The 15,021-nt window shown below is 43.9% G+C and overlaps 1 protein-coding gene across 1 annotated transcript in view; it reads right to left on the bottom strand.

Annotated features, from left to right (window-relative positions):
* The window catches only part of LOC311223265 (semaphorin-4B-like), a 183,758-nt gene that overhangs the window by 63,720 nt on the left and 105,017 nt on the right, over positions 1-15,021 (bottom strand). Inside the window, exons 5-6 of the mRNA XM_084308050.1 lie at positions 6,855-6,953; positions 295-406 (exon numbers count right to left, since the gene is read on the bottom strand). Of these exons, the coding sequence (XP_084164176.1) occupies positions 295-406; positions 6,855-6,953 (211 nt within the window). The remainder of the gene's footprint in view (positions 1-294; positions 407-6,854; positions 6,954-15,021) is intronic.

The following is a 15,021-nucleotide window of genomic DNA, read 5'->3' as shown; positions in this document are numbered from 1 at the left end:
GAAAATATTACAATAACTGGGCATCTTGAACCAATACAATGTAATGGAGGAAAGTATTGCAATAATATACTTATTAGTAGTATCTGCAGTTTCCTTTTGATTCTTTTTATGATGAATTATGATGAATTGAAAATGGGGGACCCTGATGTAAACGAAAGACGAAAGTCTTTCTCTGGTCTGCGTCCCCTTAACAATTGTGTGTATTGAGCCGTACTGTATTGTACCCATTCTGCAATCTGTTAATACAATTTTCAATCAATAAAATCCTCTACCCCATAATGCCACAGTACGTACCAACTATGATAGCAGTGGATTTGTAGTCGGGGTTGAAGGGGCACCGGCTGCGTCCATCCTCCATCACAACCTCGCCCGACTCATCCCTCTCCAGAGTAAACGTTGACGTGTTCTGGAGAGAGAGAGAGAGAGAGAGAGAGAGAGAGAGAGAGAGAGAGAGAGAGACAGAGACAGAGACAGAGACAGAGACAGAGACAGAGACAGAGAGAGAGAGAGAGAGAGAGAGAGAGAGAGAGAGAGAGAGAGAGAGAGAGAGAGAGAGAGAGAGAGAGAGAGAGAGAGAGAGCGAGAAACGCAGACAGAACATTAGCCTCAGACACATACCAATTAACTTCCTCTTACAGTCAAAGTCATCAATGTGAGAGGAAGCTTCAAGCTTGTTCCCTGCCCTTTCTCATTGCTGTAACAAAGCATGACTTGAAGGGTGCTGGCTTCGGGTCCCTCCCCTCTGAGACTCAGAGTGTGGGCTATAGCAAGCGGTTAGTGTTATGTTGTGAATGTTGACTTGTTATAAAGTGTGAAGTAGGGCTGTCAGCTCATTGGTCGTTAGGCACTTAGTTGACTACGATGTGTTAACTCAATGTAGTTGTTGTTAAAGATCCCCTCCACTCAAAAACATGTTTTCGTATGGTTAACTCTTCTTGGAGGCATAACTTTGACTATACATATTGTTATTTGTGACTTTGACTATACATATTGTTATTTGTGACTTTGACTATACAGATAGTTATTTGTGACTTTGACTATACATATTGTTATTTGTGACTTTGACTATACATATTGTTATTTGTGACTTTGACTATACAGATAGTTATTTGTGACTTTGACTATACAGATTGTTATTTATGACTTTGACTATACAGATTGTTATTTATGACTTTGACTATACATATTGGGTCTCATTCACTAACGGACTTGAGACAAGAGTTAAGAGCTAATTTCATCGTATAGTTTCGGGCCGATTTTGGGATTCACGAACGGTCCCTTCTCGGGGATTCGCTCATAGCTAACAGCAGGATTTACAGAAGAGCAGTCGTAAGTCGGACAGAATGGTGTGCGCCGTGTTCTTAAGGGGCTTTATTTGGGAGGAATCATGGTGATTGCGTTCATGTCGATTCTATACAGACATCCTTGGAATTAAATAATTCTAATAATAATAAATATGACAATATTTGTATAATAAAAAATTACGTTTTACATTTACAGTCATGCCTCAACGATGCATCGTGATGTCCGAAAATAAATAAAAATACTACACCAACACTGCAAATGACAGTGGATAAATAAATAAGAACTAAACCCAATCACGTGGATATAGACCACTGCACTTCCGCGTTACATTGAGCTCATGATGGGAGAGAGAGCGGGGGGAGAAAATGAATTCATGTGGATGAGAGCCTTGACATTAAGTGGTTGTAGCCACGGCTGTGGGGGTGCTGGAGACATGATCCAATAGACTTTTATACGCCTGAGTCTCCTGAACACGGAGAGACCAATCCTGAACTAAACTATGGTGGTATAATAGTCAACTAACCATTAGTCAGGGATAGTTATATTTTTCACTTATTGTACATTGACCTGGATAAGAGCAAAACGCCTAAAAGACAATAGCTGTGCAGGAACATTGTGAACTCCAAACAGACTCCGTTCTGGAGTGACTGTCAACATGCTGCTGATTAGTGGGGCGGCCAGACAGCCTCAGGCCGGCTGGGCCCAGAGCCCGTCTGTCTGGAGTCCCAGGTCAAGGCCTACAGTCCTGCCAAGCAGACCTCCTCATTCTGCTGCTCAGGCCCCATATTCCTTCACTGTCTGTGACATCAAAGGAGGGGAGGGAGGGAGTGTGTGTGTGAGAGAGAGAGAGAGAGAGAGAGAGAGAGAGAGAGAGAGAGAGAGAGAGAGAGAGAGAGAGAGAGAGAGAGAGAGAGAGAGAGAGAGAGAGAGGAGACAGAGAGGAGACAGAGAAGAGACAGAGAGGAGACGGAGAGAAAGACAGAGGAGACAGAGAGGATACAGAGAGGAGACAGAGAGAGAGGCAGAGAGGAGACAGAGAGGAGACAGAGAGGGAACAGAGAGAGAGAGAGAGAGAGAGAGAGGAGACAGAGAGGAGACAGAGAGAGAGACAGAGAGGAGACAGAGAGGAGACAGAGAGGAGACAGAGAGGAGACAGAGAGAGACAGAGAGGAGACAGAGAGGAGACAGGGAGGAGAGAGAGAGGAGAGAGAGGAGACAGAGAAGAGACAGGGAGGAGAGAGAGAGAGGAGACAGAGAGGAGACAGCGATGAGACAGAGAGGAGACAGAGAGGAGACAGAGAGAGAGACAGAGAGGAGACAGAGAGGAGACAGAGAGAGAGACAGAGAGGAGACAGAGAGGAGACAGAGAGGAGACAGAGAGGAGACAGAGAGGAGACAGAGAGGGAACAGAGAGGGAACAGAGAGAGAGAGAGGAGACAGAGGAGACAGAGAGAGAGACAGAGAGAGAGGCAGAGAGGAGACAGAGAGGAGACAGAGAGAGAGACAGAGAGAGAGACAGAGAGAGAGGCAGAGAGGAGACAGAGAGGAGACAGAGAGGAGACAGAGAGAGAGAGAGAGAGGAGACAGAGAGAGAGAGAGGAGACAGAGAGAGAGAGAGACAGAGAGGAGACAGAGAGGAGACAGAGAGAGAGACAGAGAGAGAGAGGAGACAGAGGAGACAAAGAGGAGACAGAGAGGAGATAGAGAGGAGACAGAGAGGAGACAGAGAGGAGACAAAGAGGAGACAGAGAGGAGACAGAGAGAGAGGCAGAGAGGAGACAGAGAGGAGACAAAGAGGAGACAAAGAGGAGACAGAGAGAGAGACAGAGAGAGAGAGGTAAAACAAGGGAGACAGGGGAAGGGAAGCCTGGTGGCTTGGAGGTGCATGACACGTTGGTTCCTATCACCCTTCCTATAATTATGCTTTAATTCCCAGAGGCTGGGCTTCCTCCAAGCTGATTGCCCCTCTTGACATGAAACCAATGTCATTTTGTTGAGTTGCTGACCACTCATCACTCCCCTGTCTCTTACCATACAGTATGTTGACCCTCTTTAGACAAACACAAAAATACTCCCCGGATCTTAAAGCATCCCTCCCAGGTTTCTGAGAACCGGGAAGCTCATTTCCAGCCACCCCCACACACAACTTGGCTGACTCTGCTTAAAAGACCAAGTTCCTAGAAATAGGGTTCAAAGTCATCCTTGGCGCATTCCTTTTTTCACAACCTTGTTACTGTTACTGACAAATGTGGTCGTTATTTCCTGCAGACTCACCACTGCCATTGCCTTCCAGTGTATCTAACTAAAATGCCATACTAAGATCTTCTGTGTCATTGAAAGGTTTTGCCCTTGTGATGCGATACTAGCCTCGCAAGCCCGGGGAAATCTTGCATGATTTCACAACGCAAGATTAATCTGGACTCTCATTCATTGGAAGCCATTCCAAAGCTACCATGGAACCAAGCACAACAAAGACTGTTATGTGATGATGGCACTGTACGCCACTTGCAAGCATCTTCCATTGTTACTGTGGAAACTATTCAGAAGCCGAGACCCTGACACTGGTAACGTCGAACCGTCCGACTACATGCCAGCTGGACGAGCTACCCTCCCCACTCCTCCAGACCATAGCACCGGACATCCTCCAATTCCTAACTGCAACCATCAACTCCTCACTCAACTCGGGGGTGGTCCCCACCTCCCTAAAACAAGCCAGAGTCACGCCCCTCATAAAAAAACCAACCCTGAACCCCACCGTCATAGGCAACTATCGTCCAGTCTCTCTTCTCTCCTTCCTTTCTAAAACACTTGAACGTGCTGTATCCAACCAACTTACTGCTTATCTCTTACAGAATGACCTCCTAGACCCTAATCAGTCTGGCTTCCGGACTGGCCACTCCACAGAAACGGCCCTCATTGCGGTCACAGAGGCACTTCACTTAGCAAAAGCGAAAGGCCTCTCCTCTGTCCTGATTCTCCTAGATCTATCTGCAGCCTTCGACACAGTCAACCATCAGATTCTCCTCGCGGCCCTCGCAGGAATGAGAGTGGCTGGATCTGCGCTGACATGGCTGACATCATACCTCAATGACCGCTCCTACCAAGTGTCATGGAGAGGGACCCTGTCGGCCACCCACCCCCTGCGGACGGGTGTCCCCCAGGGCTCGGTCCTAGGACCCCTTCTCTTCTCCCTCTACACTAAATCACTGGGTAATATTATCACGTCTCATGGCTTCTCATATCATTGTTATGCCAATGATACTCAACTCTTCCTCTCCTTCCCTCCCTCAGATATCCACGTCTCTGAGCGGATCTCGGCCTGTCTGTCTGACATCTCCGCCTGGATGACGACCAACCACCTCAAACTTAAGCAAAACAGAATTGCTCAACCTGCCGGCCATATCCTCCCCCCTGACCGACCTTTCCATCACAGTCGAGAATGCAGCTGTGACCGCGTCCCCGACTGCCAAGAACCTTGGTGTTGTCCTCGACGACCAGTTGAACTTCTCTGCTCACATCGCAGCGACAACCAGAACCTGCAGATTCCTCCTGAGCAACGTCAGAAGGATCCGCCCCTTCCTGACAAAAGAAGCCACCCAACTCCTCGTCCAATCAACAGTCATCTCCCGCCTCGACTACTGCAACGCACTGCTCGCTGGCCTCCCGGCCACTGCCACCAAGCCTCTTCAACTCATTCAAAACCCCACTCCACTCCTACCCCACACCGCTCCTACCCCACTCCACTCCTACCCCACTCCACTCCTACCCCACTCCACTCCTACCCCACACCGCTCCTACCCCACTCCACTCCTACCCCACTCCACTCCTACCCCACACCGCTCACATGCTCTGATGTTCGCCTGGCTCCGTGCCTCGCCTACCTTTTGGGAAGCCACATGTGCATTAAAAAGAGGAAGACTTTTTAAAGAAAAGTATCTCCCACCATCCATTTTAAACATTAGACTGCAAATTAATAAGAGCTTTAAACTTATTTAATTGACAGAATCAGAAGCCTAAACGTTTCTGACGTAAGTGTGTGAATAAGGACTAACAAATAATAAAGAACAAATGGGCATAGCTTTAAGGCTTCAAACTATACCTGTTAAACTCAGAATAGACTGAAGACAGAGAGCATGAATGATGAATCTCTTGCACCTCAAAACCTGTATTTTCCCAGTCCATAACGCAAGGACTATTGTGTTGCTTTACGCACTGAGGACAGATAAGATGTGGCTGTGTGTTGATAGCCAAGGCTTTAAGGTTTGTTTTGGTTTATTTTGGTGAAGATATATATGCCAGGTTGATTTATAGATTGTCATATAATGGAACTAAGCAACTATTTTACATCCAAGCTAAGATGCTTGTTCTGTGCAAAAAGAATGTATTATTTTGATGCACTGTTACCTCTAGCAATGGTCGCGTATAGCGACAGTAAACCTGATTCAGCATCCAAACCTGATTTGAGCGGCACATTTTGACCGGACTAAGCCATTGAATAGAGATGGAGGCCATATTTCATGATTTCATGCACGATTTATTCTAACTTGTGAACAGAATAGCCTACAGTATATCTTCATGTTTAGAAACCGTATTAAAACACAACAGAGAAACCTTTCAGGGAAAAACTAAAACTTAGCTCCCCAGATGTTAGTGTGGCATTTTAGTGAGATGTGGTGACTTTCATGGGTTTATGTGGTGTTTAGGACACCTCTTCAGATACAATGGAAGCCAATGGCAGTGGTGAATTGGCAGAAAATAAGAAAAAGTCAGTAATGGTAAAAAAAGAAGGGCACCATGATTTTCTTATCAAGGTAAGAATGACTTGGAACCCACATGTCAAAAAGACTGGTACGGTCGCAGCAGGATTTTGTCACTCGAAATAACGGCAGCGATCAGACTTTACAATGCATCACTGTGCCTCACTGCATCACTGAGCACAGGGTGACAGTGAAATCTTCCTGGACTTTTACTTTTACGTTTAAACCAACATTGTTCAATATTACACTTTACTGTACACTTACTGTATATTTTATATTAGAATTAGGGATGCTCGATATTGGCTTTTTTACCGATACCGATATACCGATATTGTCCAACTCTTAATTTCCGATACCGATATCAACCGATATCACATTTTAATGCCGATAATATCGGACATAATTTCTATAGAAATGTAAAAAAATATATATTTTTTTTAAACCGATACCGATATTTTCCGATATCACATTTTAATGCCGATATCAGCCGATAATATCGGACATCCCTAATCAGAATGTATATACATAACATAGAACATGTATATCCCGGACCGTATTTTATTCTTCGTATTATTTTTATTCGTATTTGTGACTTTGTTTTTGTATACCTAAATGTTTACTGTTTACTGTGAGTGATTTGTAGTGCCAAATTCCCCTCGGGATGAATTAAGTATTTCTATTCTATTCTATACAGACATGGACCATGAAAATGTAACTTTGGAGGAGTGGGAATGCTGCAAACCGAGAGGTTACATTGTGTCTTTCTTTCAAGCCTTGGAAACCATTACTTACTATGTAGGCACAGATGGGACTGAAGGCGTACGTGCCGCACACATAGAGATGCGTGCTGTTCAGTCTCAGCAGAATCTTGATGTAATTGAAGCAATCAGTCTGGATTGGGTGAGAAAAAAGAGAGAGAGAGAGAGAGAGAGAGAGAGAGAGAGAGATCAGGTCGGAGAATGTGTGAAACTTCCTCACAACTGAAAAAAAATAAAGAGGGTGTGATGGGTTCATGACAGATGGTGAACAGAAATTGAATAACTGTTATTGAATAAAAATGTGTTTTAGGGGCTATTGGTAATTTGTAACTTGAATGGCCATCCTCCAAGACATCCTCCAGTCACACCGACGTGAGACATTCCTTTGTCCTCCTTCAATCAATCAATCAATCGATCAGATTTATTAATATAGCACATTTTACATGACACAAGCCAAACAAAGTGCTTTACAAAGGCAGGTAGGGGAACAGACAGGTCATACAACATGGAACAGACAACATAATTGCAGTACAATAGCTCAGGCAAGGTACAGGTCAGGATCAAGGAAATGCTAGGGAATAAAGGTACGTTTTGAGTTGGGATTTAAAGGACTCGATCTAGGGGGCAAGACGGACTGAGGTAGGGACACTGTTCCACAGCCTGGGGGCTGCGACAGAAAAAGCACGGTGGCCCCTGGTCTTGAGATTGGCCCTCTGTTCCTTAAGTCGGCCCTGATTGGCCGATCTAAGGCACAAGAGTAGGGGGTGAGTAGGTCAGAAATGTAGGAAGGGGCTTTGCCATTGAGTGCTTTGTAAATGAAAAGAAGAACCTTGAAATTAATCCTATGCCGCACTGGAAGCCAGTGGAGGGATGCTAGGACAGGGGTGATGCGGTCGCACTGGAAGCCAGCGGAGGGAGGCTAGGACAGGGGTGATGCGGTCACACTGGAAGCCAGTGGAGGGAGGCTAGGACAGGGGTGATGCGGTCGCACTGGAAGCCAGTGGAGGGAGGCGAGGACAGGGGTGATGCGGTCACACTGGAAGCCAGTGGAGGGAGGCTAGGACAGGGGTGATGTGGTCGCACTGGAAGCCAGCGGAGGGAGGCTAGGACAGGGGTGATGCGGTCACACTGGAAGCCAGTGGAGGGAGGCTAGGACAGGGGTGATGCGGTCGCACTGGAAGCCAGTGGAGGGAGGCGAGGACAGGGGTGATGCGGTCGCACTGGAAGCCAGTGGAGGGAGGCTAGGACAGGGGTGATGCGGTCGCACTGGAAGCCATTGGAGGGAGGCTAGGACAGGGGTGATGCGGTCGCACTGGAAGCCAGTGGAGGGAGGCTAGGACAGGGGTGATGCGGTCGCACTGGAAGCCAGTGGAGGGAGGCTAGGACAGGGGTGATGCGGTCGCACTGGAAGCCAGCAGAGGGAGGCTAGGACAGGGGTGATGCGGTCACACTGGAAGCCAGTGGAGGGAGGCTAGGACAGGGGTGATGCGGTCACACTGGAAGCCAGCGGAGGGAGGCTAGGACAGGGGTGATGCGGTCGCACTGGAAGCCAGTGGAGGGAGGCTAGGACAGGGGTGATGCGGTCACACTGGAAGCCAGCGGAGGGAGGCTAGGACAGGGGTGATGTGGTCGCGTTTCTTGAATGGTGGCAGAGCCCACCTCTATTTCAAATTGAACAATGTGAGGCCAGGTATGACCTCTGACCTCACCTGAACCTGAGGTATAACAGCCAGATCACTCCAGAATCCAGTAAAACCTAGGTCTTTATAGTAGAGAGAAAGGGATTCTGGTTAGATTGGGCTAGGTATCGGGTTCGTAGGGGGGCTAGGAGGGGGGGTATCAGGTGAGAGACAAAAGGTGGATGAATGGGGGAGGGTAGACAGATTGGAGAGGTGTGGGGGGAATGGGTGCAGGGTTGGAACATGACTGGGAGATTGTTTGAGGGGGAGGGGATCAGGGGCGGAGCTAGGGGGTGGCTACCTGGGCTCAAGCCCCGGATGTATTCTGAAAAGCCCCGAATCTATTTAGAAAAAAATAAAAAATAAAAATAAAAAAAATGTTTTTTTTTTTTTCAATTCATCATTGTTACATGAAAATATGTTTGCACCAGATTTAGCAGAAGCTAATTTCCATCTGTGGTCTATCCAGCTGCTAACTGTATTTGAGTGAGTTAAGTCTTGGTGTTATGGTAGACTCAGACCTAAGCTTTAAATCACAATCAACAAGTTGACAAAAACTTAATTCTTCCACCTTAGAAACATAGCTAAAGTACGGCCATTTATAAATCAAAAGGACGCTGAAAACCAGATCCATGCCTTTATCTCAAGCCAACTCGACTACTGTAATGCACTCCTTACCGGCCTCCCGAAAAAATACGATGATAACTATTTTATTGCAATGCACTATTGCATTATTTTGTTCTATTTGACTAACTATTTTATTGCACTGCACTATTTTACTTTGTATCAGTGAATCATAGACGCCTGGCCATAAGAGCATTCGGAGCATCTCTGCTCTCCCACTATTGAACTTGGGGGAGCAAAGGTATGATCTTGCTCCACCACTTTTTGATTATATGAAAAATATGATATATCCCCCCCCAATATATAAATCTAACCATAACTACGTTATGGTTAACTGAGTTTTATAGTGAAAAGAGCAGCTTTATTGATCAAGATTGAAGGCTCTATATTGCAGGAAATTGCACGTACAGGTTCATTAAATTCAAAAAAAATCTGTCGTGGAGGGGGTTGTGCCGGACCCCCTCCAAACCACCCCTTGCCTGCCCAAAAAAAAAAAAAAGGGGGGGGCCCATCTGGGCTAAGCCCCGGATCTCCTACAATCCTAAATCCGCCCCTGGAGGGGATCATTATTCCACAGGGACAACCATAGATATATAAACACTAGATGGCTCAAGGTGGAGTCTCCCACGTAGTTCACCGGCGGCCATCTTGCTTGAGTGGACTACTGCTTTAGGTGATGATCTGCACAAACAAAAATACTCTTAACTAGTGATGCACGATATATCGGCCGCCGATATAATATCGGCCGATATGGCCGTTTTTTTACACATCGGTATCGGTCCGATATCAAGATAGGACCGATATTAAAAAAAAAAAAAAAAAAAAAAAAAAAAAATTATATATATATATATATTTTTTCTTCTTTTTACATGTTTTGGCCTTAAATAGTTTCAAAATATCAGTCATTTCTGAAAATAAGTTACAAAAGTAAAAAAAATTATGCGTTTTGGAAAATAGCTCTTTATTTGATTATCATAAAAAAGTGTTTTCTATACAGAGATATCGACATCGGTAAATATCGGTATCGGCCAGAACAGCAATATTAATATCGGTTATTGGTATCGGCCACAATTTTCACATCGGTGCATCACTACTCTTAACTCGCTGAAATCTTGACGGATTTACAAACGGTTTGGTTTATTACAAACAGTATTAACGTGGCTATGATTCTTGCTTGGAAGAAATAATTTTTTAATTTTTTTAGATCTTCATATGAAAGTCCATTATAAATTAAGTATGCAGTTGCAGTATGATAACTACATCTCTGACGTTTTTAACAAACCAAACGGTTGAAAATGTAGCAAGCTATGGTTATTTCAATAGTACATGCACCATAGACATAGACCATAGATATGAGTGGGCATGCTCCACCCACGCAAGATGGCTGCCACGTGGCAACGTCGGTCTCCGTCATCTAGTCATCTAGTGATATAAATCTATGGGGGCAACCCCAGTAACAATTGTCGGAGCCCAACGCAACTACCCCTCATTCGAAACAAGCGGAACCCTTTCCCCCCTGCCTTGTCGGATCTGATCTGAATGAGTGCTTAATCCAGAAAAAAGCGAAGATGGACTAAACACATGGACCTGAGTAAGTATGTATCAGTATCATACATTGCTCATTTTCCACCATTGTTACCTTAACTCTTTCAGTGCCACTCACGAGATTTCTCGGATTTTTTTTTTTTTTTTTTGCGATCTGAAAAATGATTGCATCACCCGAGCCTACCCGAGTATAGCCGAGGGGCGCCGACGATCACTGTGGAAAAAAGCGCCCCCTGTCGTCTCCCAGATGACATAAGTGATTTTGGAATGGACTCAATGAAAATGAATGGGGAAAAAAATCCGGTACTCCACATTTTCCAGTTCACTGATCCAGCCGGGGTTACCACAGTTCATTCTGGAGCCTCAGATCCCCGCGGATCATAGAGATCTACTGTGTCGCGTTGGATCCATACACTTATCGATTTTTTCGAATGGTGATCAGGAATTGGAATATACCAGTTGGATACCATCTGATGTCAGGTAAGGACTCTGTGTTATCAGTGGTAGGATAATCGGAGTAAGTTTGATGAAGTTATAAGCTGTTTTGTGAAATGTCTTCTTTCGGTTTCATTGTAAAAGTCCGAGAGGAAATCAACAGGGCGATTATCAGTGCGCGGCCGTAATGTGCGTGCGTGCACGTATAATATTGATCATCTAGCGTTTATTTGAAAACGATTCATAAAAAGGCCGACGAATATCAACGTTGTGGAATATTCCACTAAAAGACGATTTTCATAGAATGCTCCAGAATGAGCTGTTTTTTATATCAAAACGGGGGCTTTTCTAACTGCTCTGAAACGGAAACGACGCGATAAAAAAAGAATCTGCCTTCACAGCACTGACTGGAAAATAGTATTTGATAATGCGATGGGCAGATTAGACACATAGCCATAATTTAAAACATAGATTAGGCGATATTAACGTTAACATTGGCGCGGATGGTGGCATTCAAGCGGTAAAACGGAAAACCAGGCATGGCATTGAAAGAGTTAACAAGAAATATTCTAAACGAGCATCTGAGTTAACAATGGAACTGAACTGTGTACACATAAACAATGGTTGCTATGTGTTGATGTATGAGAGATATATTATCAAAGGAATGATTCTTTGGTGTCGTATTACTGAATCTTGTAAACAAGCCACCGGAGAATAGTAATATCATGCTTTTCCAGTGTTTTACCAACTCTACCACTGCACGCAAAGTAGACATTTTCTTTTGAAAGTGGTTACCAATGGTTACAGGCAGCCATACTGGAAGAAAAATAACAGAAAAGGTAAAAGTATATAGACACTTGATTCATCTACCTGTCCCTTGTTGAAATGTCTTTGGTGTAATTAGACTGGTGTGGTCCTTTAAGTAATGTTTGGATATCTTATATATTACATTTTTTGCAGTCTTGGCCTCTGGTTATCAACATTGTTAGGCCTTTTATCGCCTACCTCTTCCGAGGAAACTCTCTGGTAGTGGTACATGGTAATGGTAATAGAGGCACAAGGAGTAGGTAAGTGGGTGACGACCGACTGATGACATCTTGTGCGTCGCACTACTCAAATTCAACATCAATATCAGCGCACAGCAGCTGAAGTGAAAAAGAAGTGAGCTGATGTGCAATTTCTTCTCCAGGAAAGAGGTCTATTGTTTCCTTATGGCCCAGTAGCAGATGGTTGGGGACCACTGCTTTAGAGGATCCTGCCAATACTGGAGGAAGGGTGGGTTTAGAGAGACCATCCCCATCCTTACATTCCTGTCCATAGGCGTTTTCGGACCGGAGGAACGTTTTCATAGTTCTAATAACTATTGGGAGGAACTAACCCTTTTTTTGTGTCTGTACTGCAGGAACTGAGGATGATTGTAGTTCTTAGAATGCCGTTTTGAGGGACCTTTTTAGCTCCTACTTCAGGGCAGGTACTCATCCAAGCCCAGGGGAACCATGAGTGACGTAGGTGTATGGTGATAAGTCCAGATGCTCATGGTATCAGACCTAAGTGTCCTCAGCTGTGCTCTGCTGCCTGAGTCCACCTTGTATTGTAGTTGAAATACCTTTGCATTAAAAACCTTCTTTTAGTTACAACAATATTTTACTTCAGAACAGTTTCATGTTTGGAGGTTCATTATTTAAAGTTAGCTATTGACCATTTTAACACTCATCTCGTCATCAACCAGGACATTTAATTTCAAACCTTTATCTAAACTTGAAAGGCAACTGAGGTTTCCCCTCATTTACAGTCACATCGAGTGGACATACAGAAATAAGGTACCTTAACCCTTTCAGTACCACGGACGACATATTGTTTTATTAGCCCCCCCACTGAGTGCCCACGACGACAAATATCGTTTTATTGTTTTATTAGCGATCTGAAATCATATTTCATCAACCGAGTCTCCCGTTGGTACAGCAGCCCCTACAGGAGCTCAGAATGGAAAAAAGCGCCCCCTATCGTCTATCCCTGTGTAACTGCAGGTCAGTCGCTTAGACTGACCTGGGATCTGTAGATATGTAGAGGCGGAGCCAGCTGGCTCCTTGTGCTGACAAGAAGTCTGATCAACAAATGAAGTCATCGCGGGACGAGAATCACCCTGGAATATATATTCACAGCAGCCAATAATCAATCAATAAGCGTGATCGATATTTGGAATGGCGATCAGGAATTGGAATAATCTTTTTGGAGAACATCTGATCTGAGGTAAGGAATCCATTTTACCAGTCTTGGGATAATCAGAGTTGTATTCGCTGAGACCTCAGCGTTTGCCCTATGTGTGATGTGTCTGTGTGTGCGCGATCGCTGATGAGGAAATAAGATAATCGATTTTCAGCTCGTGTCTATAGCGTGCATACGTACACATATACTATCGATAATCTAGCGTTTATTTGAAAACGATTCATAAATAGGCCAAAAAATTACAACGTTTTTGTATATTCTAGAACAGTGTTTCTCAACTGGTGGGTCGCGACCCAAAAGTGGGTCGCAGGGCCATTTTGAGTGGGTCGCGGATGTGTGTGTAAAAAAAAAAAAAAGGAAAAAAAAAAAAAAAAAAAATGTACTACCTATCTTTGTGAAAGTGGCTTCTCAGCTCTGGTCCAGCTGAAGACAAAGCAGAGGAACAGATTGGACATTGAGCATGACCTCAGAGTTGCTTTGTCTACAATCACCCCAGACTTTGAGACTCTTGTCAGGAGCAAACATCATCCCCAGTTATCCCATTAGTCCCCTGCATGTTAAGCTAAGAATTCTGCTAAGAAGGATATATTATTTATTATTATTATTATTTTATTTCATTGTGTTTTTAGCCCTTAGTTGCACTTTTGTTGCAACCCCAGTTATCCCATTAGTTCCCCCAAACGTAGGTATGTTATGTTAAGCTAAGAAATCTGCTAAGAAGCATATTATTTATTATTATTTTATTTCATTGGGTTTTTAGCACTAGTTGCACTTTTATTGCAATCCCAGTTATCCCATTAGTTCCCCCAAACTTAGGTCTGTTATGTTAAGCTAAGAAGTCTGCTAAGAAGCATAATTATTTATTATTATTATTTAATTTCATTGGGTTTTAAGCCCTAGTTGCACTTTTGTTGCAACCCCAGTTATCCCATTAGTTCCCCCAAACTTAGGTTTGTTATGTTAAGCTAAGAAATCTGCTAAGAAGCATATTATTTATTATTATTTTATTTCATTGGGTTTTAGCCCTAGTTGCACTTTTGTTGCAAACTCAGTTATCCCATTAGTTCCCCCAAATTTAGGTCTGTTATGTTAAGCTAAGAAATCTGCTAAGAAGCATATATTATTTATTATTCTTTTATTTCATTGGGTTTTTAGCAATAGTTGCACTTTTGTGTGTTTATTTCATGTTTTGAAAGATTGCGTATTACTGCAAATATATTTTTTTTACATAAATCATAGTGGTTCAAAATTTTGGGTCGCGACTTAATGACTAAGGAAAATGTTGGGTCCCGAGGCTAGACCAGTTGAGAACCACTGTTCTAGAATATTCCAGTAAATGTCTTTTATCATGGAATCTTTATATCTTCCTTGAAAACGAGGGCTTTTCAAAATGCTATAAAACAAAAATGAACCGATAAAAAAACAATCCGCTTCGACAATGTTGACTGCAAACGAGTCATTGATAAAGCGACGGGCAGATTAGACACATAGCCATAATTTAAAACATAGATTAGGCGTTTTTAACGCTAACATTGAAGTGACCAATCTACTGTGATCTATGCATGAAACACAGTGCAACCTCATCTGATGGGACAGAAACTCCTCCGGATGAATGTCAACCCCCACCTCATACTGCTCATTCTCTCCTTCTTCACAAATAGACACCAGACCGTTAGATTCAACGGCAACTAC

Source organism: Notolepis coatsorum, assembly GCF_963971535.1.
Source record: "Notolepis coatsorum genome assembly, chromosome: 2".
Taxonomy (NCBI): Eukaryota; Metazoa; Chordata; class Actinopteri; order Aulopiformes; family Paralepididae; genus Notolepis; species Notolepis coatsorum.
The sequence above is the reverse complement of the archived record's forward strand: the minus strand, read 5'-3'. Positions and strand labels throughout refer to the sequence as shown.